The 25,200-nt window shown below is 42.7% G+C and overlaps 1 protein-coding gene across 3 annotated transcripts in view; it reads right to left on the bottom strand.

The window, feature by feature from the left end:
- Positions 1-1,384: 1,384 nt before the first annotated feature.
- USP45 (ubiquitin specific peptidase 45) overlaps positions 1,385-25,200 on the bottom strand; it is an 80,936-nt gene continuing 57,120 nt past the window's right edge. For all 3 annotated transcript variants that reach the window (XM_089530684.1, XM_089530685.1, XM_089530687.1), the window contains 6 exons: positions 22,638-22,784; positions 11,438-12,107; positions 9,018-9,115; positions 6,161-6,247; positions 5,049-5,202; positions 1,385-4,044 (listed from right to left, as the gene is read on the bottom strand). In XM_089530684.1, the coding sequence (XP_089386810.1) occupies positions 3,914-4,044; positions 5,049-5,202; positions 6,161-6,247; positions 9,018-9,115; positions 11,438-12,107; positions 22,638-22,784 (1,287 nt within the window). In that variant the 3' untranslated portion in view covers positions 1,385-3,913. The remainder of the gene's footprint in view (positions 4,045-5,048; positions 5,203-6,160; positions 6,248-9,017; positions 9,116-11,437; positions 12,108-22,637; positions 22,785-25,200) is intronic.

The following is a 25,200-nucleotide window of genomic DNA, read 5'->3' as shown; positions in this document are numbered from 1 at the left end:
TTGGAGGCAGTATGAGGAAATGAGGAAAATATCACAGAGGGCAAAACCATGCTATGAAGCTAGATCCAGGAACAGAAAGAAACTAATTAGGTTTTTAATAGCATGAATAGAAAAAAATATATACAGTGGATCCTTGTTATACGCTGGGGTTTGGTTCCAAGATCTCCCGTGTATAACAAAATCCGTGTATGCTCAAGTCCCATTAAGTATAATGACATAGCAAAATGGTGTCCCTAATAAAAAATGGAACATCAAGGTAAATGTATACTTTTTTGGAACATTTTCAAACCGTGTATGCTTAAATCCGTGTATAAAAAATCCGTGTATAAGAAGGGCCAACTGTAGTGTCCATTTAATATCATAGGCCACGATCCTGCCAAACTGAAGCACTTTTAAATTTGCATTAATTTTCCATGGGACAATTAAAACACACCTAATTCTCTCCTCTAAATTGACATTACTTATCTCTCTGGCGTGCATTACAATTCCAGTGCCATTTGTACACAACGAGAACATTATTAGAGTTCTGCACCTCTGGATAGGAGCAGCTCTGCACAACTCTTTCTTTGTTGAGTGACACCCCAACAAAATGGATAAGAAAGTCAGAAGAAAACTGGAGTCTCCAAGCCCTCTTTTACAAATCCGGCTGGCAAATTGTTTTCTCCTGGTACACTAAGTGTGAATTAGATCACACAAGTCTGTGCATGTGAATCCTGCCTGAACTCCCTCTTCCTCCTTCTCTTTCGATTTACTGTTTCCTTCACTCAGCAGTCCTTGTTCTAACCTTCCTCACTTGGAAATCTTGCCTGTTCCTTTCTTCCCTTTAATTTTATTAATCTTCTTTCTTGCTCTCTTATGTTTTACGTCTTCTGTCCCACTCCTCCTTCCACCATCTGTCCAGCATTTTGAATTTAATTATACATTATTTTTTAATTTTTTAAATTTAATTTCTGGTAAGGAAAGATGAATGGGGAAATTAAATGAAGAGAAAAAGATGAAATTTTAGTGCAATGGGAGTATTATTTAGGGTTGATCTGGCCTTAGCTTGCTTTTGAATTAATGTTTTTGCAGGACTACGTTTTAGGCAGCATAATGTGCTGTTTTGTGGGTATGTATTTGTAAAATTGTCTGTGTAAAAATACCTGTAACTCTTTTGTGATTTTTTTTAAACATTTGTTTCCAGGCACTCACAATTAATGTTAATTGAAGAGAAACTAGTGTCTGGGATGGGGAGCAAATTAATGGAAGAATGTATTATATTAAGATTTATTTGGCTAGGGGTAATTTTATTGGGGCTGATTTGGACAGGACTGTATTTATATGGCTTTGCCATCTAAGAAACTTAAATATATTCTAATTATATCTAAACCTGTATATATATATATATATAAACATATATGTGTCATGCAGACACTCAACCCTCAAATGGGAGAGGTAGGATACAAATAAATATTTTAGGTTTTTTTATGTTTAATCTCTTTTTATGGGTTGATCACTGTTTTTATGATTGGGGGAGGGTTGGGGTTTTTTAGTTGTAATTTTTAATTGTTTGATGTTTTATTTATACTGTTGGAATCTGCTTTGATTCCTTTGTGAAAAAGCGGAATACAAATAAAGATGATGATGATGATCCTATGGTCTAATTTTTAAAAATTGCTTAACAATACTCCTTTTGAAAAGTAGCAGTAACAAAACTAATAAGTTTTATTTGGAATATGTTTTTGTAGACTGTAGAAACATATCAACCCAAGGAAGTTTATGTCAAATAAAATGTTTTAGTCTTTTAAGTTGCCGACATTTTGCTGTTTTTGATGAAATTAATGCAGGTGTGGGCAAGCAATGCAGTTGGATTTACACAGTTCCCATTTACATTTACTGTGTATTAGACCAGGGAGCTACCCATGGGCAAGTGGGTGCACTTGTGCATGACACACATGCACACACCGCCTTTCATACCAATGCCATAGAAAAACCAAAGGAATATCAGGAAAAGGTCTGTTTCTGCTACCATTCATTCATCAACTGGATCCAAGAATAATGAAATCAGGGCAGTTAGTAGAAGCTATCTTTACTACTCACTCCTCCCCCAACATCCCCTTCACCCTCTCCTCAGGTCCAGGAATTGTTTTGAGTGAGGTAAGTTATCGTATGGGGTCTGTTGGAGGCCCTGAAAATCTGGTAGATGCACCTTCCATCTCATCTCCAATGTTCAGGGGATTCCCAACACACACTTATTAATACAAAAGCTGATTCCACCATTTAGAAGAACCCCTGGACCTTTTGGAAGAGGATTCAGGAGTGAGAGCTGACTGTCACAGGAAGAGCTAGAAAGTCCACTTCCACTAACTTCTTTTTATGTGTTTATTGCTGGCTCCAAGCCAATGGCTACAATTTAAAAGCCTATTTGAGTACAAAGACTTATAGTACAAACTAATCTTTCCCATGCTAAATAGCAGCAACCCATACAGGAAACATTTCCTTTGAGAAATACTCCAAATTCTAAAAACAGCTTGGGATATGTGTGTGCGTGTGTGTGTCTGTCTGTCTGTCTGTCTGTGTGTGAGAGAGAGAGAGAGAAGTGTCACCTTGTCATAGGAGTAAGGTAGCACATATTGCTCTGCACTGTAACATAAATAAAACTTTTGAAAATAAGCAAATGAAAAAGTAGAGCCAGTTCATTTAAGAGTCACTGATTATAACCACTAATATACCTCCACTCCTATTTTTTAATACAAAAACACTGAAATAGAACACATAATGTGTATTTTGTAAATCATAAAAACTATACAAAAGGTTGAGTTCTTTTGTAGAATCAGTCAATGTTATGTAGTATTCAACTCCAAATTTCAGGTGTGGAATAAACCAGCACATTTGAGATTTGATCTGCAGATACATTCGATCAGTCATAGAGAATGGCAGGCAGTATCAAGTACTGTTAGAATTAGTGTGCACCAATTTGCCAATAGATTTAGACACATCTGAGCAAATCACAAAAAAGTTAGGTGGTACAATCCTCCATGGTCTGTGCCATCTTCAGAGTGCAAGGGGATGCATGTTAGAACACACTGCCATGCTAACTTCCTGAATGTAGAAAGCAGATTAGGGAGAAAGTTTCTATATTAGCTTGCTCCCTTTTGGAATAACGATTCCACATGTAGCAACATTTGGTTTAGAGGCAAGCATATTCAAACATGTGAACTGTCACATACATTCTGAAGTGGTTCAGTTATGAGAGAACTGTGCCATGTGTCTTCTTTGAATACATGAATTGTTCATAACTTTGTTTAGAAACCTTTTTGTTTCCTGAAATAACTACTTTCCATTTCTTGAACTTTTAACTTAGGCAATACATTCAAGAAAATTTGTATGCCAACCAACTATGATATGCAAGTATCAGCATGAGCCAGTCAACAAGAAAATTTAGGCACTACTCAGTTTTACCAAGATCATTTATGGTACGATATTTTTAATATTGATTTTTCCTGCTCATACTGAAATATCAGTATTCAAATTCTGAGCACATTATTCAAATGAATTCTGGGAATTTACAAAATAAACACTTGGTCTTGGATTCAGAAAAACAAAAATTGCTCCACTCACACACGGGATTATTAGGGCCTCCTTCCCACAGCCATCACAAACTAACCTGAAGCTTAGGACATTTTAAGCAGAACTCATTTTTGTCCAATATGTGGCTGCCAGACAGCAGAGTTGGCCAGCAGAATCTGGGCATGCATGAAAGTGCTCTGTGCAGACTTTGGCTTTTCTGGATCCAAGCCATAGTTTTAAAATTATAACTAATCATGAACTTTATATTCAAGAACATATGAAGGCACAAGATTTACATATACTGCCATTTTCTTGCAAGTTTAAATGACTCTAAATGACAAATAATTTTCATGAATGATTGTAACTACAACATTCTTTCATAGAAAAGTAAATAAGCTTGTGAATTTAAGACTCTTGATTCAGGAACTGCTTGTACATGGGTATCACTGACAAACACCCACTGTCCTGAAGACGTTCCTCCTGATTCTTTTAAACCTGCAACACAACACAGTTATTAATTTCAACAAAAGAACAGGAGAGAAAACAATACAATCAAGTAAACAACTATTAAGATTCAAAAACAACTATACTACTAGTTTAAATTCATTTAAGATTTTGCTTTTATGTCTCAGCTCTACCCTGTTGGGAGGTTTTACACATGGGCATGAAACTGCCCCAGTAAAAAGACATTGTGAATCAAGGGAGGTGCTTATGGTAATGCTTCTCTGACTGCTTCATAATGCTAACTAGTGTACTCTGAAAGGTGCCATATTTGTTAGATATCTCCAAAAGTTTGTTTTTGGACAGGAAGGCAAATGCCAGTAGTTGGAGGGGTGGGGCAAACACAAACCCTTATTACACAAACAGCAATTTCCCCTCATTTATGACCTCTGATATTACACCAGAAAAGTGCCCACACTAATAGCACAATTACCTGGATACTTTTTAAAAGTACTGAAAACTGTGAAAATATATACTCATCCCTTCATATTCGCGGACTTGAAATTCGCGAATTTAATTATTTGCAATCTCATTGTGAGTCATGCCCACCTCCTTCTCCTCTGCATGAGACAGGTGGCTGCAGCTATCCTAGGCATTAGAGGAGGAGCTGGGTGGGGCTTCGCTATTTGCAAATTTTCTATATTCACGGGGGTCTTGCTCCCTTAACCCCCGCGAATATGGAGGGATGACTGTATATCATATTCCATTTATTTAAATGTTTATATTTCCCCCTTTATCATGATATCTCACAATGGCATACATATAAACATGATTTAAAATGTGTTTAAAATAAAACAGAACCACTTGTAGTGCTACTTTGAAAAAATCTTGACCCTCCTCCTTACTTGGAAAAAAGCAAGCTAGTGTTCTTAAAAATAATGCTTTCCTGTATGCTGTTCATGACACAATATGTAAAATTGAAAGGGCAAAAATTTACACTTCTGAGAACAACCAGATATGTTTGATCCAATAATGTAACATTTTCCTTAGGTACCTACCTTGAACATTTTTATTGCTAGAAATGTGTTCCAAAAGCCTTTTTGATGGTGTCCTGACCTTTACATATGCTGCATAATGACCTCCTCGCATTGACCCACTGTGTTCCACTATTCCATAAAGAGCATAGAGAACTTTCCCACCATCTGTCACATTCTTATTTGCAAACCAAGAAAAACAAGAAGAGAGAGGAAAAACTGTGAATTCTTTACAATGAATCTGGCAAATGGATTCAGGCACAAAGCCCTCCTAAGGGTAGTATTATTGCACCACGTTCCCTGCAATCCTGTTAAGGAGTAAAGCTAACAAAAAGAATTCACTAGCTTTGGCCTGTTACAGATAGACCAAAATAAAGCTGCTTCGAGTCACTTTGGAGGTATGGTATTTCAGTGATACATGAGTCCTAAGAGTCTGGAAGCTGCCCCAAAGCTGCACTCCAGTCCTTAGGACTGGAGCGTGGCTTTGGTGTGGCTTTTGGACTCTTAGGATGCATGCATCATTGAAATACCATACCTCCAAAGTGACTCGAAGCAGCTTTATTCATAATGAGCTTTGACTATTAAAAGAGGAAGTGAAATGTCACCCAGTGAATATTTTAATTTAGCAAGAGAACTTCTTACCTATTACTAAGACAGTATCTCTGGAGAAAAGGGTGATGAGAACAAGAAAAGGGGCCCTTGTAATTGCCACACCAAAATTTGGAACTTTTTGCCCTGACGTTAACAGCCTGTTTGACTGCATTTCATTGTATGGCACTGACATTCCTGTTGGGGCAGAACTTGCTTCTTGAGTTTTGTATAATACTGTACTCATAGTATATGCATTTCTTATATTTTATAATTTTATTGTATTTTCTTCCTTCTAACTGCTGTTAGCCATCCTGAGCTGCACACAAACCACAGAAAAGTGAGATAAACATTTGTGAATAACTAAATAAAATAAACATTGACTTGGCAGACTGATGAAGCTCTATGTAATGCAAAAGTCTGGCTCAAGAGCATGGTATTACGATATTCATTTTCAAGTAATATTGGACTTCATTTGAAACAAAAGCTACAGAATTGCTGACAGAAATGTCATTGAAGTATCAACTTCTAGAATTACTGAGCCATACCTTGCAAGAAGCAGAACAAAATGGAGCCAAGTCCAAAACTACTGGAAAATCCACATGGCGATTTACTTTCCTTAGACTCACACCAGCCTTAAAAAGAAATGAAAAAATAGTATTTCTACAAAGGTGCCATTTAAATCCAACTGCATTGCAGAAGCATATATCATATGCATACAACTTCAAAGCAGTTCATTTTCTTCTTGGTATGAGCAGTTTTGAGACTTCACTATACAAAAGTTGTGCTTTCTGAAAATTTGTCATGTGTACATTTATGACAACAGCTGAAATTCAAGCAGACTTATGGAATTAGGAACATCATCACCAAAGAACAATCTCACAATTAAAAAAAATGGCTTAGTTCTACCAAACATTCTTCTTTGCCTATTTATGACATGATCGAATTGGATCTAAATTGTCAAATCCTGTGCAATAAAATTGTGGTAGGGTTGGCGGGTAATTTTCCACAGGAAGAGGAATAATGTGTCACTCTGGAGAAATTTATCTTGCAAATTATACATATACAGTAGCAGAAAAGTGAGAAGCTTCTCTCCTTCCCCTTTACTTCTTTTTTCCTCCCCTCTGTCATCCTGTGTAATTGAGAGGATACTGTTTGCTCTCTTGCCTGGTGAAGTGATGTAGAAAGCCTGAATCTTTTGTAATCTTCTGATTCTCCTAATAAGACTATTTCAGTACTTTTGTAATTTTATTTGTGGCCAGCATGGGTTCCTTGGATTTTTGTGTTACTTGGATGGAGAACCTATATATTTTAGCACAGCCCAAATATACTTCAGTGGAGTTACACTGGACCCAGCCCATGTAACCAATCATGCAGTAGATGCCATAGCCTTGTGTTCACCCAGTGACCAATGGTCAATTATCCCCACAACCAACCAATCAAATGCAAGAGTTTCTCTTGTTCATCTTCCCCAGAGTGCACAACTGTTTGCACAATGGTTCTTATCCCAGTACACCAGCAAGTTTTCTAGAGTATATTCTCTTCAGATGTGTCACTTTCCATGTGGGCAAAGCAATAAAGGAGGTGGTGGGGCTAGGTACTTCCCTGCTATCATGGTAATACCTGAACAGGTTTGCTATGACTTCAACATCAAGTCATTCCTCTCTCCCCACTTGATGAAGAGATAAAGAAATTCTCTGAAGTTTACACATTATTATGACCATTTGATTTGCTTAATAAAGACACTATACCAGTATGACTTCTCTTAGTATGACAGCACTAATGGAGAGGAGGGAGAAGTGGCACAGAAAGAAGGGGAATGGTTTTCATTTTGCTTCTGTTCTGTTGTCACCACTAGCTCCTATGTTTTGGAGAGCCTGGGACAGTGGGGAAATTATTGAAACAAGTGGGAAATAGTGAGCCACACAGATTGGTTAAGCAGACATTCCCACAATTTTCTGGTTCTGGCAGTTCTGCCATCCAAGGACAGCATCACCCTTTTCTGCCCATTATACCACCAATGCAGCTACTCTGCTAAAAGAAGAAAATGACAGGCATATTAGATAATCAACAGATGGCAGCAGCAACACATAGGAGGGGAATTAAGAATTTATAGATATATTAACTCTTAGAACAGGAGCCCTAGGAAGATTCCTCATCCAGACTCATAAGGGTCTGACTGAGGTCTCTCTTGGAAACCACATATCCACAAGCTGCAAGGAGATTCCTCAGCATGCTCCTGGAGTTTCCAGTAAGCCACTCTAAACCTAACTAGCAGGAATGACATTTCTACAGCCAGCAGCACCTGGTTCGGGGTGGTTTTACTTATTTATTTGTTTGTTTAAATATATCTTGTTGTCGTTAATTGCCCATGAGTCAACCTCAACTCATGGCAACCCTGTGGATGAGACGACTCTACTGCTCTGCTCAGGCCCTACAGGCTCAAGCTCATCACTTCTCTGATTGAGTCCATCCATCTGGCAAGTGGTTTCCATCTCTTTCTACTTCTTCTACCTTTCCTAGCATTATTGTCTTTTCTAATGAGTCATCATGCCTCCTCATGATGTGTCCAAAGTACACCAGCCTCAATTTGGTCATCTTGGCTTCTAGGGAGCGTTTGGGCTTGATCTGTTCTAGACCCTGCCCTATATCCTTAATACCTCATAGAATCTGACAAATAACATTAAAACAATAGGTTAAAAAGTTTAAAACAGCATCAATTTAAATAAGCTTATATTAACATAACAATGAATTAAAACCAGGTTCAAAAGTTTGTAGAACTATGCACATCAGTATTAGACACGAATAATTGAGGCCCAAAGGCCTTAGTGAACAGGCAGGTTTTCACTTGGTCCCTAACTGAAATGACTGTTTGCACCAATTGGGCCAGAGCATGCCACAACTGGGGTGCCACAGCTGAGAAGGCGCACTCCCATGTTCCAACACATCACTGGTGGGACACAGCGGTCCCCCTCCCTTGGCAGACATCAATCCTTGGGCAGGCACACTCCATGTAGGCTTTTGCTCAGCTGGCGAAAGTCTGCACACAGTGACACTGGGTCTCTGCCTCAGATGTTAGCTGCAAGAGTGCAGGTGCCAATTGGGGTGGTTGGCTTTGCCCACTCTGAATCTTTCCCCCTTTGGGGAAGAGGCAGGGCTTCCAAAGCTGGCTCTTTAGCCAGGTAACAGGAAGGCACAGCCACTCTCTCTCAAGCACACAGGAGGCTCACTGTAGTGTTGCCTCCTCCTCCCCATCCATCTTGGAGCATTGATCTTGACTGAAATAGAGAGAAATATTTTGGAGTGTCTGCAAATATGCTTCTCACACTCAGGGAATTTTTGTAACATCAGAGCACTCCTTATTACAACTCCTTTCAAATAATCCTTTTAGAAAGAGAGCTTCACCTGATGGAATCTTTTCAGATGGAGAACAAGAACAGCAGGAACAGAAGAAATCAACAGCTGCTTCCTGGCATTTGTATACACACCTTCTGTTTTCTTTTCTGCATAGAGATAAATGTAATAATTGAAAAAGCACAGGTGATTACATCATTTTTGTAGTGACCTTTAGTATACACAGTGCTGTACAATCCCCATTATTAACAGGTTACTAATATTCCCAGTTTGAGGTAGCTCAAGTTGGGCAAACAATGATTTCCCTAAAGCCATTCACATGGCTAAACATCTGAGCAAAAGTCTCCAAGTTTTAGTTCCATCAGGCTTTCCACTGAGAACACTGACTCTCAGAACATACAAAAATGGTCAAATGCAATTAGATTAGCAACCAAAAAAGCTGCAACTTTAATTATCTTGTTGCCTTTTAAAAAAAAAAAAAAAGACAGACAGAGAGAGAGAGTGGCAGCTGTATTAATGTGCCACTTCCCAGAGGAAGTTTGACCAACTCTGGTTATATAGCTGAGTACTAAATAACACCAGCCTGGTTTAAATGTAACAATCTAAAGGCAATAAGCCGTGCCTTAGCCTGAGAACAATGTGTGTGCCGTCATAATTTGTCTTTGCCTCATTTTTTTGTCATGCATCCAGCCTTAATTCTCTGCCCCAGCTCATTTAACTCACAATTTCCCATGATGTCCAAGATCCTCAATTTTGTATCTTGGTTTATAAACATTAATTAAACCACCATTTTGTGATTTGGACATCATGATAAATTGTAGTCCAAACAAGGCAGACAAAAAAGTTAAAGATGGGCATGAAGAAGAGGTACATTATTGAATATGAACTAGTTCAGTCACTGGGGTTTCCATTTTAGCAATGGGATCAAAGGCAAAAATAGATGGAGTTACAGATGTGACTTGTACCTTTGTTCATTATGTGGCAGGGGATTGTGCATCAACACAGTCTACTTTTACAGCTAGCTGGGGACAAAATACATTAGAATATGGGATCTTGCCTTATACTGAGTCAGACTACTGGTCCATTTAGCCCAGTGCTGCAAGATCAGTTGCGTGATCAGGATGGACTCTTGGTATAATCAGTAGAGAGGAATAAACCAAACTAATAACAAAGGCAGAGCCATTCATAGGGCATGGCCTAGGGTTGGTTCAGAATAAGAATCCTGGATATCTATACATTTGTCCCACTGGAGAAAAAAAATCATTCTTGGAATAGATAAACCTTTGAGACCTCAGTTGCATAGAGGAAGTAAACCAATTCTATGAAAGATCATGCTTTCACATACAGTTAGTCTCAAAGGTACTCCAAAATTCCTTTGCATACTGATATTCCAGACTAACATGACTATGCCTCTGAATTCATTAAAGCAAAGCTTATCAATGTCTAATTAGCCATGAGAATTAAAATAGTGTCTTCATTTACAGTAGCTTCTACATATTTTACTTACTGTATTTATTAATTTTATTTCAAAATTATATTCCATGTTTCTACCCAATATGACATTCAAGGCCACCAATAATAACATTAAAATAAAAACATGAATACAATTAAAATATAGAAACAGTTTTAAACCACAATTTAAATATATAAATAAAAAATAGCACCATCTATTAAGTATATTGTTTTAGTGTAGTGGTTTGAATGCTGAACTACAATTCTAGAGACCATGGTTCATTGTCACAGCCTGAATATGGCTGGAATCTGCATCATTTGGCCCGTGTGTTTCAGGCCTATGATACTCTTAGTAATGAAGTTAAAATAATTAGTTTGGAGCTTGCGGTCTAAACAATGTACTTCCCAAACCCCCAAAGGACTAACAAAAACAAACATTTTTGTGCAAAAATCCAAAGGACTAGGCTTTGTGTAAAAAGCCACCTGGGGAATGTAAAATTTGTTAGGTCTTTAGCCCTGTCTCTCAGGAAATAAATTAATAACTCAACAAATAACTTGTTTCTAAAAGTTGGAAGCTAAAATTTCAATTGAATCACTTTAGTTAAAAAAAAACAAATTTAATTGAGTTGCATATTTACATTAAAAACATCTAACTGATAAGTTAATTGATTTTAAGTAATTAGTTCCTACCTCTGGCCTTATGAGCTGGAATACTGAACAAGAACACTTCACACTGAAATGTTTTAACATTCCACTTACATGTGTTTAATATAAATATAAGGGAGTAAAATGAATATGGAGTGTTGAAAAACCTGTTGTTATAGTAAAACAGTCTGTATAGATCTGTGATAGGACTGGGGCATTTCCCATGAAAGTTCATTTGAACTCCAAGCAGCAAAAAACACCCCTGAAATGTCCCCTAGCTGCAAAAACAGGTTGCAATGCATGCAGCTTAGAAGGCTATAAGCACCCAATGTTGTGCGTGAAATAAATAATACATTGAGCAACATGTACATTACCTGTAGTATTTACTTTCTTTTGGTGCTTCTGTTTCCGGTCTGTGCAGTTCTCACACAAAAGCTTGTTGTTTCCCATTAACAGTTCCACAGATGTAAACTGGTAGAGGCAGGACTGCACGGAGCATTCTTTAGAACTGGTTGTATAGCTCTGTGACAGGGTCTGGAAAGCATTTTGAGGACATTGCACTAACGGCGGGTTCTCTGCTGAAACGTGATTTGACAGGCTTGACAGTGGATCCTTACGGAAAGGCACTTCACTTTCATTGGCCATGCTGCTGAAGTTGAGTTTTGACAAGGCACTGGAAAGTACCTCTGTATTGCTACCACCTGAATTGTTGTGCTGCATTTTAATGTTTGCAGATACATGTTTATGCTCAATGGTGCACAAACCAGGAGTGGAACAAGCTCTACTGGAAGCTGTTTCGCTTTCAGATGCCTCACTATCTGCATCCATGCTGCTTTCGGAGTGGCTGGCTTCTTTTTCACTCCCTTCAGTCTGACTTCCATTTGCTCCAGAATCTGTTACTGTATTGCTCTCTCTCGCGTATGAAACTTTAGCTCTTTCTTCAACTTTACTGTTGCCAGTATCTTCATGCATAATAAAAGGGGTTGTTTCTTCTTCACCAGAGGAGGATTTCTTGGTAATTCTTTTCTCATGATTAACTTGATTCTATACATTACCACATTGCCACCACAAAAGTATCAAAGGGAGAAAAAAGACATGCAACTCTGCTCAAAATCAATTTTAAAAATTACAGCACTTCTCTCTCACTCTCTGAATACAGGCACATACTATATATCCCATATTTTCATCAAAGCTAGAACTCACAGTGGCTTGCTGAATAAAAGAATGATCAGCAAAAATACCTACAGTTATGACTTTAATAAAGTTTAAACTAACTACAGAATTAAAACCATTTGAAACACTGATTTAAAAGCAGAGTCCTTGGAAAAAGCAGTTTAAATCATGATTAAATTCAAACCAACTTTGATAGAATGACTTTATCCAATATATTCATTTTAAAATATGAAGTTGAATTCATTTAACTTTCATCCTGCAATCTCCTATAGTTTAAAAAGGACAGGTTGCTTACCTGTAACAGTATTTCTTCGAGTGGTCATCTGCGAATACATACAAATGGGTTTCACTGCGCCTGCGCAGTGCTGCTCGGAACCTACTGGAATCACTGGGCAGAGTTTTACTCTGCAACATATTGAAACTTTTTGGCGGTAACTCCGCCCACCCGTTATAAGGCCCCTGCCTTCCCGCTCTTTTCCCCAGTTCCGCAATTTTTCCGCCAAGCAGGCGAAGGAAGAGAGCCAATGAGAGCAGGACACTGAGGGGACGGACGGGTGGGATTTGTATGTATTCGCAGATGACCACTCGAAGAAATACTGTTACAGGTAAGCAACCTGTCCTTCTTCTTCGTGGTCTCTGCGAATCATACAAATGGGTTTAGACTGACAAGCTTAGGTATGTGGCGGAGGGAGTGTCCTGAGACCAAAGCTATGGTAAACCAAAGGTATATTTATTACAAATAAACATCCTGAACCATAAAGAGTCAGTCTTTTTGTTCATGCATAGATAAAATAGCAACAACTTTGCTAAACCTGAGAAGGGAGCAGAGGTCATGCAAGACCGATCCCATAGGAGTTGTGCAAATCAACATTCAACAGTATAAACAGTGTAAACTGTATAACACAAATACATCAGTAGTGCAATCAATGCAACCCTGAAACCAACACAGCCCTCCCGAAAGCTGCGTCTCGGATGGCCCTGGTGTCCAACCTGTAATGCTTAATAAAAGTGAGAGGTTGGGACCAGACAGCAGCCTTACAGACATCCTCCAAAGGAATCCCAGACAGGAATGCTGAGGATGCCGCCACAGCTCTTGTGGAATGTGACCGAACCCTGCCAGGGAGAGGTTTGCCCAGCAGTTCATAGCAGAGGTGGATGGTACTGGCCACCCATTTGGAGAACCTCTGCGTAGACACGGGCAACCCCTTCTTCGGTTCCGAGTAGCATTGAAAGAGTCTCTCGGACCGGCTGGAGGCAGCAGTTCTGTCCAGGTAAAACGCCAGCGCCCTCCTGACATCAAGGGAGTGTAGGCGTCGCTCCTCGTCCGACGTCGGATCGGATGCTAGAGTGGGCAACACAATGTCCTGGCACATGTGGAAAGCAGACACCACCTTTGGCAAGAAGGTGATGTCCATACGGAGGACCACCTTGTCCTTGTGGAACCTCAGGAATGGTTCGTCCCTCCGTAAGGCACAGAGTTCGCCCGCACGGCGGGCAGAGGTGATGGCCACAAGGAAAGCGGTTTTCCAAGTCAACAGTCTCAAGTCCGCTGAGGCCATGGGTTCAAAGGGCTTGGATTGGAGAGCGGACAGCACCGACTCCAAGCTCCAAGCCGGTGTTGGTACCGACACAGGAGGATATAGGTTGGCACAACCCTTCAGAAAGCCCTTCACCAAGGGATCCTTAAAGAAAGACACCCTCCCCCCGAACTGATATTTTGCACAAATGGCAGAAAGGTAGCCTTTGATGGATGTGAGGGACAGCCCTCCGTTCAAAAGCGCCATCAAAAACTCTAGCACCACTGGAGTGGAAACCTGTGCAGGAGACAAGCCCTTCTGGTCAAGGAAGAGGCAAAATCTCCTCCATTTCAGGGCATAAGAACGCTGGGTGGAAGGTTTTCTGGCAGCCAGGATCACCGTCCTAACCGATTCCGGCAAGGCGGTCAGGGCCGGATCTTCCAGGCCACCAGCGGCAGGCTCTCGATGTCCGGGTGGAGAATTCGTCCGTCCTGGATCGAGAGCAGGTCCGGACGCGGGTCGAGACGGAGGAAGCATCTCCCGGAGAGGTGGAGAAGGGATGCGAACCATGGTTGTCTCGGCCACCACGGGGTGATCAGGATCGCCTGCGAGCGGTCCATTGTCATTTTGGACACCACCCTGACGATGAGAGGGAACGGAGGGAAGGCGTAGAGGAGCTCCCCCGTCCAGAGGAAAGCGAATGCGTCTCCAAGGGATCCGTCGAATCGCTTCCTGGAGCAGAACTGGGGACAGTGGCTGTTCCAGCTGGTCGCGAAGAGGTCGATCCGGGGGGTTCCCCACCGATCGAAGAGGTCGCTGACCGTCTCGGGATGGAGCCTCCACTCGTGGCACACCGATGGAGATCTGCTGAGGCGGTCTGCCAGCTCGTTGTCCTCTCCGGGAAGGTGAATCGCCTGGAGGAGGACACGTCTTTGGATGCACCAGTTCCAGATGCGGAGCGTGAGGTCGAGCAGGGTCCTGGACTTGGTACCACCTTGCTTGTTGATGTAGTACATTACGGTGGTGTTGTCCGTCCTCAGGAGGACCACTCTTCCTGAGACAGCAAACTCGAATGCCCTCAAAGCCTTCTCCACTGCGAGCATCTCCAAAGCGTTGATGTGGAGGAGCTTGTCTTGTGCGGACCACCTGTCCTTGACGACAAGGTCGAGCAGGTGGGCGCCCCATCCCTCCAGGGATGCATCGGTTGTCAGCGTCAGCTGTGACTGAGGCTGATGGAAAGGCATCCCGGTGCAGACGTTGGAGCCGTCTAGCCACCATCTGAGGGAAGCGGCTATAGGTCTGGGTACCGTGAGCCACTTTGAAGGTGGGTCCGTCAACGGAGAGAAGACGGAGAGGAACCAGGATTGGAGAGGACGAAGACGCAGTCTTGCCCAGGGGGTGACGAATGTCGTCGATGCCATGTGGCCCAGGGCGACTTGGACGTCTCTGGCTCTTATCCTTCTGTGTGAGATGCACGGCCTGAGGGATGTAGCCAGGGCCTGAAACCGGTCCGGAGGAAGGAAGGCTAGGCAGTTGTCGGAGTCGAGGATGGCCCCGATGAACTTGACCTGTCTGGTCGGCGTGAAGTGGGACTTTTCCCTGTTGACAACCAGCCCAAGGGAGTCGAAGAGGTGCAAGGCGAATGAGACTGCCTCGTGCAGCTCTTCCTGGGATTCGGCTGCAAACAGCCAGTCGTCCAGGTAGGGAAAAACCATGAAGCCCTTCTGATGAAGGTATGCCACCACCGGCGCCATGCACTTCGTGAAGACTCGTGGGGCCGTGGCCAAGCCGAACGGGAGCACGTTGTAGTGGTACGAGTCGGAGCCGACAGCGAAGGCGAGGAATCTCCGGTGGGATTCTCGGATCCCGATGTGGAAATAGGCGTCCTTCAGGTCGACAGTCGCGAACCACAGGCCCTGGTGGAGGAGAGGCAGAATGGAGGCCATGGTTACCATTCGGAAGCGACGGTAGTTCAAAAACAAGTTCACTTGTCTCAAGTCCAGGATGGGCCTAACGCCCCCATCAGCTTTAGGTACGGTGAAGTACCTGGAGAAAAAGGCCCGAGGATGTTGGTCGGGCGGTAAAGGGGAGATTGCCCCCTTACAAAGCAAGGTGCGCACTTCGTCGAGAAGGGTGTCCGAGGGGGGAGTGGACATGAAGGCTCCAGTTGGAGGGAGCTCTTGGAACTCGAGGGCATAACCCCTACGGACGATGTTAAGAACCCACGAGTCCGATGTTATAGAGGCCCAGGCGTTAAAATAGGGCCTCAAGATGTCCATAAAGAAGAGGGGTGAAGGGGAGACGAAGCGCGCTGCGTCCTTTCAGGCTCTCTTCTTCCCCTGGTCGGTATCCTGCCGGCGGGACTTGCGGTACCGAGGCGGGAAGGTGCGACGGCCAGAGGAGGAGGAAGACTGCGAAGGGAAGCGCTGTCTCTGAGAGCCTTGGTGCTGGGGCTGTCGGTCCCGGGAGAAGATCCCTTGTGACTGACCTTGCGGCTGCCACGGGCGCTGTCGCTTCCGGAACGGAGAAGCTGGTGCTGAAGACATGCCGTGCTTCTTCGCCGCCGCCTTCATCCTGAACTTGCGGTTCAGGCGGTCGTCGGTCTCGGCGTGGAAGAGGCCGGTCCCGTCGAGCGGCATGTCCTCAATGGCCGCTCTAACCGTCGGGTTGAGGTCGGAGGCCCTGAGCCACGCGTGGCGCCGAAGAGCCATGGCAGCTGACATGGACCTCCCGGAGCAGTCCGCCATGTTCCTGGAAGTGGTGATTAGCCAGCTTCCGATGGAGTGCGCCTCGTCTCTGATCTCCACCAGCTGCCTCTGGATGTCATCTGGGACGTCCGGAACCATGGGAGAGATCCGTTCCATGAGGGTTTGAATGTAGGCCCCCATGCAGGCGGTGTAGTTGGCGGCCTTGACCCCAAGAGCCGAAGCCGAATAAGCCTTCCGATAGGGCGGCCGGAGCATCCCAGGACCTTTTTACGATGGTCTGGAGAGAGGGGAGGAGAGGAAGGCATGGCGGAGTGGGGACCCGTCCATGCACCCTACGCTCGACCGGGTCCTCTGCGTCGTCCTCCGCAGCTGCGAGCTCGATGTCGAGGGCCCGTGACATCCTGACCACGTGCTCTGTGAAGGCCCTGACGTCGTCCGACGGCGAAGACGGCCCTGGGTTGTGCATCCTCTGAGGGGAGGCCGAACCCGAGAGGACATCCTCGTCCGAGGGTGCCTCCGAAGGTGGCAGCGGTTCGTCCTCAGAATCCAGGTCGGAGGAGAGGGGGTCCGTCACCCTGACCTGGGATCTCGGGCGGACGAAGTCCACTGATGATCGGGAGCGTCTGCGGGTTGAGGACGGCGACCTCTCACGAGTACGGAGTGGAGACGGCGACCTCTCGCGTCTACGGGGCGGCGATGATGACCTCTCGTAGACCGACACGGTGGGAACCGATCTGGCCGGGTCGGCTCGGTCTACGGGGTGGGGGTTCAGTCTGGTGAACTCCCTCAGGGCTCTGTCCTCCGGCACCGACATGTAGTAACGGCGCGACTGCACGTCGTAGAAGAGGTCCGGGATCCCCTGTATGTGGGCCGAGTGACCTTCATCATCGGTCGCCGGATGGGAAGGAGACCGATGATCAGGAGAGCGAGGGGCGTCATCCGTCCCGTGGATGAAGTCCAAGGCCGGGGGAGGCAGGGATGTAACTGGGGTCCCCTGGTCTACCGGCGTCGGCTCCTGGTATGGAGCTGGCAAGGCGGAGGCGCGGGCCTGTCTGGAGTGGGAGCGCTCCTTGTCCTTTGCCCTCAGCGGGTCGGTGGTGGGCCGGTCCTTGGAGGGCTTGGCCTTCTTAGGGGCCGGATCACGGTCAGCCTTGTCATGGTGCCTCTTCTTCCCAGGCTTGGGAGTCTCCTCCGATGGGAAGAAAGGGTTGTCCGGGAGGTCCAGGAGGACAGCAGTCGGTGTCGATGACGAAGGCCTCGGGGACCTTGTTCCTTGCACCGGTTCGGTATGGTCGCTAGGCATCGCATGCCGTGATCCCTTGGATGCCTTGGAGGACAAAGGCGAGGCGAGATGGACCTCCGGTTTGGGAGCCTCCTTGGAACGGGGGCACTCCGATCCCTCCTTTGGCTTGGAGGCCCGTTCGGTACCCTCAGTCCCCGATGGCTTATGGGGGCGCTTGGAGGGTTTGTCGGTGGCACTGGGCGGTTTGGAGCCACGGGCCACATCGGAGGTGGTGGAAGGAGTCCCGGCCGGGACGCACACCACGCTGGGGACGGCGGCTCTCCCCGATCCCACGCTGGAGACACTTGCCCGAGAAGATGAAGCGGGGGGTGGCAGAGGCGGGACAGAAGAAGACCGCGGACCCCTTTCTTGCAATTTCCCCAGGGCAATCGCCGAAGTAAGCCGGGACTCACGGTTTTTCCGGGCCTGGGAAGAGAGGGATCTGCAGAGTGCGCAGGCCTTGGGATCGTGGCTTGGACCAAGGCAAAGCAAGCAGGTGGAGTGCGGGTCCTGAACGGGCATCTTGCCCTTGCAAATGTCGCACTTCTTGAAAGCCGCAGGCATTTCAAAGTCGCCAAGTCGATGGGAGATCCGAAAACGAAGTCAACAGTCCGAAGGTCCGAAGTTACCAGGGGCAGGAGACAAAGAATGGTCAAAACGAAAGTGATTCCAAGCAAGCAAAGCAAGCGAAGGTTCCTCTGAAGCAGCTAGCGCGGCGGAAAAAAGGAACTGGGGAAAAGAGCGGGAAGGCAGGGGCCTTATAACGGGTGGGCGGAGTTACCGCCAAAAAGTTTCAATATGTTGCAGAGTAAAACTCTGCCCAGTGATTCCAGTAGGTTCCGAGCAGCACTGCGCAGGCGCAGTGAAACCCATTTGTATGATTCGCAGAGACCACGAAGAAGAACCAATCTTGTACATTTCTACAATTTAAAAAAACCAAACACAATGGTGGCAGCTGCCTGTTATCAGAACTCCAATTCCACAATCTTTCACGGATGGATCATTCTTAATGGAAGACAACTGTGGTTGGTGGACATAGCTAATAAATCAGGATTTGAAACCACAATGAAAATTAATGTGCACAATATGCCATACGCACTTTTAAGAATGTAATCACAAACAGTACTGTTAATTTCTTAGCAGAGAAGTTTTAACTTTGATTAACAAAATGTTTAGACTTGGCAACAGGACTTTAAAAGCCTGCATTCCAAATGAATGTGGATTTTTTCCAAATGCCTTTGGATATTCAGATATAGCTAGGCTTTTGGTTATGCTTGGCTAGGGATGGAGGACCCAAACACATGGTGTTTGGAACTGGCAGTTCCCTCGTGCAAACAGACCTTTTCTATAAAATACAAAGATGGTAAACAAGTCATAAATGATCTTCCTAAACTACCTCACTTCTGATTAAAGTCCACCTTAATCAGTGGGATACACATTACAAGTTAACATATTTATGGCTGAGGGATAAAAAAAACCTCTTCCACTATATCAATAGGAAAGCAAATGGAAAGTACGAAAAGTGAATCTCACAACCATTAAAGTGGTAAAGACCTTCTTAGGCCTCTTAAGTCTCTCATCTGAGAAAATATATTTATATACTTGTAATCTTAATCTCTGCACAATAATTTTATATTAAGTACCCTTTAGACCAGTGATCCCCAAACTGTGCCCTTTAAGAGATTTTGGACTTCAGTTCCCAGAAGCCTCAACCATGTTGGCCAATGGTCTGGGATTCTGGGAGCTGAGGTCCAAAATCTCTTAAAGGGCACTGTCAGCAGAGAATCAGGTTTCTGAATTTGATACTGCTATTCACAACTGTATTAATATATAATGAACTGCATGATGATGATGATGATGATGATGATGATGATAATAATAATAGTTAGCTCTCCATTTTCGCAGGGGATCTGTTCCGTACGCCCTACGTGAAAATGGAGACTCGTCAATATTCAAGCCCCATAGGCTTGAATGGGACGCATGCCCACAAGCACCCCATTGAAAATAATGGAGATCGCTCCACTGTGCATATTGAAGATCACAGGCCTCAAGTACACGAGAAAGGAGGGGTGACTGTAGTATCCTACAGCGGCAAATAGCTCTTACCCTATGAACATTCCCTATGCAAAGACCAAGAGGATAAATTAACAGATTTTTCTCACCTATGTTTCTTATTCATCTTAATTTTTTTAAAAAAAGACCTGCAGCCCAACAAGGAAAGGACCTGTTTTCTCACAGCAAACAGCAAACAGAAATCCAGCCCATGGAAATTAACTTGAGAGTATAGCATGGTGAATACAAGTTTTAAGAATTCCTTCCTATGTCATGATTTGCATTAGGAAAGGCTCTTCAAATTATCCCATACTAAAAATCCCACATAAGAAATATTGTATAAATTGCAAGCAATCAAAGATCTCACCTAACTTTATAGGAGTGCTTTGCTATGAGCTTTTACTCACTGTGTGAGTTGAATCTCAGCTGTCTATTATAAGTACTGTTAGGGGACCATTATCCCACTGAAAAATGGGCAAAAGAAATTACATGGATTTCAATGGCTTAGAGTTTGCACTCTTAAAGCCTTCCTAGACTATCAGTTCATAGCGCATAAAGTTATTATACTCATATAATGTAATCCAAAACAGGAAAGTTTTATCAATGAAGAATTGCTTTGTCTAGATCAGTTTTCTAGCCATCTGATGTGGGGGATGAGCAATTTCTTTTTCCATTGTGCTACAAAGCAGCATCATATTTGTGCCCATTGTCTACTACTGTTTATTTATTTCCTGGAAACTCACCAGGGTCCAGTAGCCAAAGGCTCTGGGGCTGGCACCCTTTGAGTTGCACTGATCTACCCTTTGAGTTGCACTGGTCTAGATCACACTTTTCCAGTGCCTGAATTGCAATATATTACTGTTTGTATAATCTAACTTTTATCCACCAAGAAAAGCTAGTGAATTGAAAATGTTATCTATACAACATGCCCAAGCATGTGCCATAGGTACTTCTTTGTAAGGCTGGCATCAGAGATTGGCACTATCACATATATATTGAGGCCCAAACCAAGAGTTGATCCTTGGAGCTTCCTCCTGCTGTTTTTTTCCTTCTTACTGTTGCTTCCCAGTTTACCTACTGTCTCTGAATGACTCAGCACTAAGGAAAATAAAGAGAAGGAAACAGAGCACGCTTTTAGTGTATCTGGGAGGTGGTGCTAATAGGCAGTGTGGGAGGGGACAAGCAGCCTTATACCTTTATACCTTAATACTACTTGGTACTGCATCTGAAGAAGTTGGTGTATATCTATGAAAGCTCATGCTAAAATAAAAACCATTTAGTCTTAAAGGGGCTTCCATATTTCTTTGTTTCTCCCCCTCCCTTCCTCCTTTTTATGCCACAAAGAAGAAGTGGGCCCATTAAGAAGAGGAGCCCACTAGCAACATGATGCCCAACTGGATGCCACACCAGTACCTGAAGCCAGCATAGACTTACTTGATACTACCAATGACATAATTTATAATTACACCACCACCATTTCACATCTGTTCCTTGTTGCTCAGGTATCAAAGAAAGGGCTTACATGTGATTGGAACCTGATTGCCCTCCAAATGTGTGGAGGAGATCCACATTGTGTAAATGAACAGAAAACCCTTTGGTGGCAACTTGTCCCATTTTTACTGAACTCATTCCTCCTTGAAGGACGTTCCAGATAACCGTAGCTTAGAGTCTCTGGAATTCTGTTGCCCTAAGCAGATGCTTATAGGGCCTGTTGTGTTAAGGCACACTGAAGCACTACATACAGGCTCTGAGCACTCTCATATGCCTTGTTTTAAAGGAGGAGAAGACAGGAGGGTACACAGCAGAACTACTAGTATCCATCTTTTGCATATGGATTTGATCTGTTGCTGCTAGTGCTGCCACTACTAGAATTTTCCCACAAAGATTAAAACTTGCTAAGAGTAGATTATGGACTAACAATTTCCCACAGTTGTGTATATGTGCATGCATGCAATGAGGGGAAGTGGGGGAAATCAAAATGTTGCACAGCATAATGAAAACCATAGTGATTAATACCATCCAACTATATCACTGAATTTCACAATTTTTAAAACAAAATTGAACAGGAGATGGAAAATGCTGCCAGACTACCCTAGAATTCCTTTGTTCACTGTTCAGCTGTTTAACAAAACACTCTTTTAACTGTCTGATGCTAAAGGTTAAGTTATTACTTGTATCAACATAAAATGGCTTAAGGTGTTGTATTTTCTAAATAATGATCTAAATAATAAAAAGGGGTTATTGTAAAATAATGAACAATAGAATATTTATAGCTGGAATTATCAACATCTTACCCCACTACTAGCCTAGCAAAATTGCCACCATCAGGAAGAAACATATAGTTCTGAAGCCCTTGGGCCACTGGGGGCTGAGCACATCATGGAAGTCATGTGCCAAGTCTCCAGGGAGACTGTGCTGGCTGTACTTCTCTTGCAGCACACACTGCCAACTGATCCACCAAATGGCACTAATGCTGACTTGTCTGCTCTCTTGGCCGGCTCTGCTTGGCCTACAATTGCAGCCAAAAGCAAACTTGGATAGCAGTGGAGAAAAGTAGGAAGCAAGAGAGAAACATAATGATATACTTTTTAAAAAATTTAAGTGAGAATCACTTTTAAAGCCATACTTATAAACAACTCTTCCTACTTACCATGCACATATACATACATACAAAAACTTTTCTAACTGTCATTGTAACATTGTAAACTATGGAAAACCAGGGTTTATATTTATTCAAACATTTGTAACAGTGCCATAGGTTAAAAGTAAGCTATTTAAACAGAACCCTCTTTATACTCCAGATTTTCACAAAGAATGGGATTCACTACTGATGCAGTCTTACCTTGTCCTTTGTTAATGACTGTTTCCTAGATAGTTTTGATTGTTGGTTATTCAGAGAATTAATAGAAGAACAGCTGTATTGGTCAATATCCGCTTCTTGTATATGTTTACTTTTACTTGTCCTCCCGAAAGGAACTGGTTTTGAGATCTGAAAAATAAGTGTGTAAAGGATCTATGCCCACTATCCTACAATACCATGTATTCTAACATCTGGCAGAAGGTAAACTAGACATCTGGCATTTTCAAGTCTTGAATTGCATCTTGTCAAATAAAATTTAATTTTTAAAAAACACTAGTTTATTAGAACAGTAATCAGGGACATAGAGATCTAGCGTAAATCCACAGACCATCGTCCTCTCGATTTCAGAGGACTCCCCCCCAGATATGTCAGAGAGCAATCTATCCCCCATCCAGGGGCTCCTCTTCTCAGGATCAAATGTAACAATTCACTACTACTCCTCACACTTAACAAGCACGATGTTGTCCCTTTAAAAGTGTTGCATGAACATAAGCAGATTTCCAAAAAGAAATCTCCAAAAGAAAAATTTTAAGAGGACCTAAAGGAGTGACTAATGTTCTGCTCCTTCCTGGCAACTTATAGCTCATGTTATAAACCAAAAATTCTGAAGCGCCTTCTTAGTGAATGGAGTGCTTCACCACCTGCAGCAGGAGTGAACGAATATGACAGATTAAGAGGCCAATTTTCTATCTCTGAATGCTCCAGAGGCTGTATAAGCTGCCAAGAATGCCAATGAAAGAGGCTGGAAATCCACATCTGATTTTTAAAAAAATAAGTTGTTTTTTTTTTTAAATTTGTAGGGGAGGGAGGCTGGAACTCATTCAAACCTTGAATTGCTCCTTCTAGAAACTTTATTTCCTTCTTTCTTAGCCAGAAAAAGAACAAACTGGGAAATCTAGTGTAATTAAGAGTTAGAAAAACAGCCCTGGAAGCTGCAGGTAGCCCTAGTGCTGAAGATTCCCCATAGAACAACTTGTCCATATATCAACTGGGAGATGAGCAAAACATGTGAAGCCCTGTCAAACCCATGTGAAATATCTGCACTATCTGTATAAATCTTTGACTGAGGGCAAACAGGGTTGGAGTGAGTTGTATAGAACAGTTTACAGCGCTTTATAAATAAAGGTTAATAATAATAATAATAATAATAATAATAATAATAATATTAATAATAATAATAATAATAATAATAATAACAACAACAACAACAGTGCAGTATGTACCGTGCACCTTCCTGATCCACAGGCTCTAGATCTGTGATTTTGAGTGACTGCAGATCATCATGTTCTATAATTAAAAACTGGGGATGCTGAAGCTTCTGTACGCATATCACCACTATTTAATAAGACATAACCATCCACATTTTTTGTCATCCTTGAGTGTCCTGGTGCCAAACCTCCATGGATGCAGAGGGCCTGCTATATAATTTCATATTCACAACACTGAAACTTCACTGGACATGCATTAGCATTACTTATTGACTATGGTCCCAGCTTTGCAATCTAGGAACAGTAAAAATTTATAAGGGTTTACACAGATTTTTTTTTTACAATAGAAGTGTTATTCATATGTTTCTATTTGAATTTATACATATACAGTGCACACAAGAATTAATGCTTTTTTGAAGCTACCTAGCCCTGAATAGCCAACTCTGTAACTGGGAGATGATGTCCATTAGTTTACTTTATGCATCAGAGACTTGGGTTTCTGATTCCTCTGCTTGATTAGCCAAGTAACAGTTTGCTTTGAGGTGTATTTTTTTAAAAAAAATATCAGTAATAAAAAGGCTAAAGTTTATATTTAGGGATGTTATGCTAATGGGAAAAGTACAATCAACTGATGTTTACAGGCCTGCCAAATATCATTTGATTCAGAGCCTCCCAATGGCCACTATCCATTGTGGTTTCCAATATAATTGGGAAAAGCAGGGCAACCCTAACTATGTAGGTCATACATCTGAGAAGTTTGGCTGTGGACAGACTATGAAGAGAGGCTATTTTTGATTTAGAATAATTTTGAAGTCACAACACAGATTAGATCTCTAGCCAGCTAAGGATCTGCCATATCTATCCTACATTTGTCTACAGTATTGATTCCACCCTGTCAAACCATCTCTAACATTGTTGGTTAAATTGCCTAATTACCTATAGAAAAATCTATCTTCTTAACATAAGATTTTAATATTTTATTCATTGTTCTTTAAGATAAAACACATATGGACATTTCAAATACATACAAATCCAGCAGGAAATGTCTCAGACAATAAACAGGCTATTTTATTTAAAATTAAAACTCAAATTATTGAACAGGTTTATTGCACACATAAATGTGCTGTACACACATAGAGGACACACACATGCAATATAGTCCCATCCAAAGAGATAGCCAGGTCAGTCTGTATCAGTATACAAAGGGACCTAGTAGCATCTTTGAGACTGAGAGAAACTGGGCCTATGAAAACTTATGCTCTTTCTCTCAGTCTACATTCAGCAATGTGTAGAACTCTCCAGGATCACCATGTTGTGGTCACTACAGATTGTCATGA

The sequence above is a fragment of the Sceloporus occidentalis genome, unplaced genomic scaffold, assembly GCF_023333645.1.
Source record: "Sceloporus occidentalis isolate IW3139 unplaced genomic scaffold, rSceOcc1.0.p SCAF_6, whole genome shotgun sequence".
Taxonomy (NCBI): domain Eukaryota; kingdom Metazoa; phylum Chordata; class Lepidosauria; order Squamata; family Phrynosomatidae; genus Sceloporus; species Sceloporus occidentalis.
The sequence above is the reverse complement of the archived record's forward strand: the minus strand, read 5'-3'. Positions and strand labels throughout refer to the sequence as shown.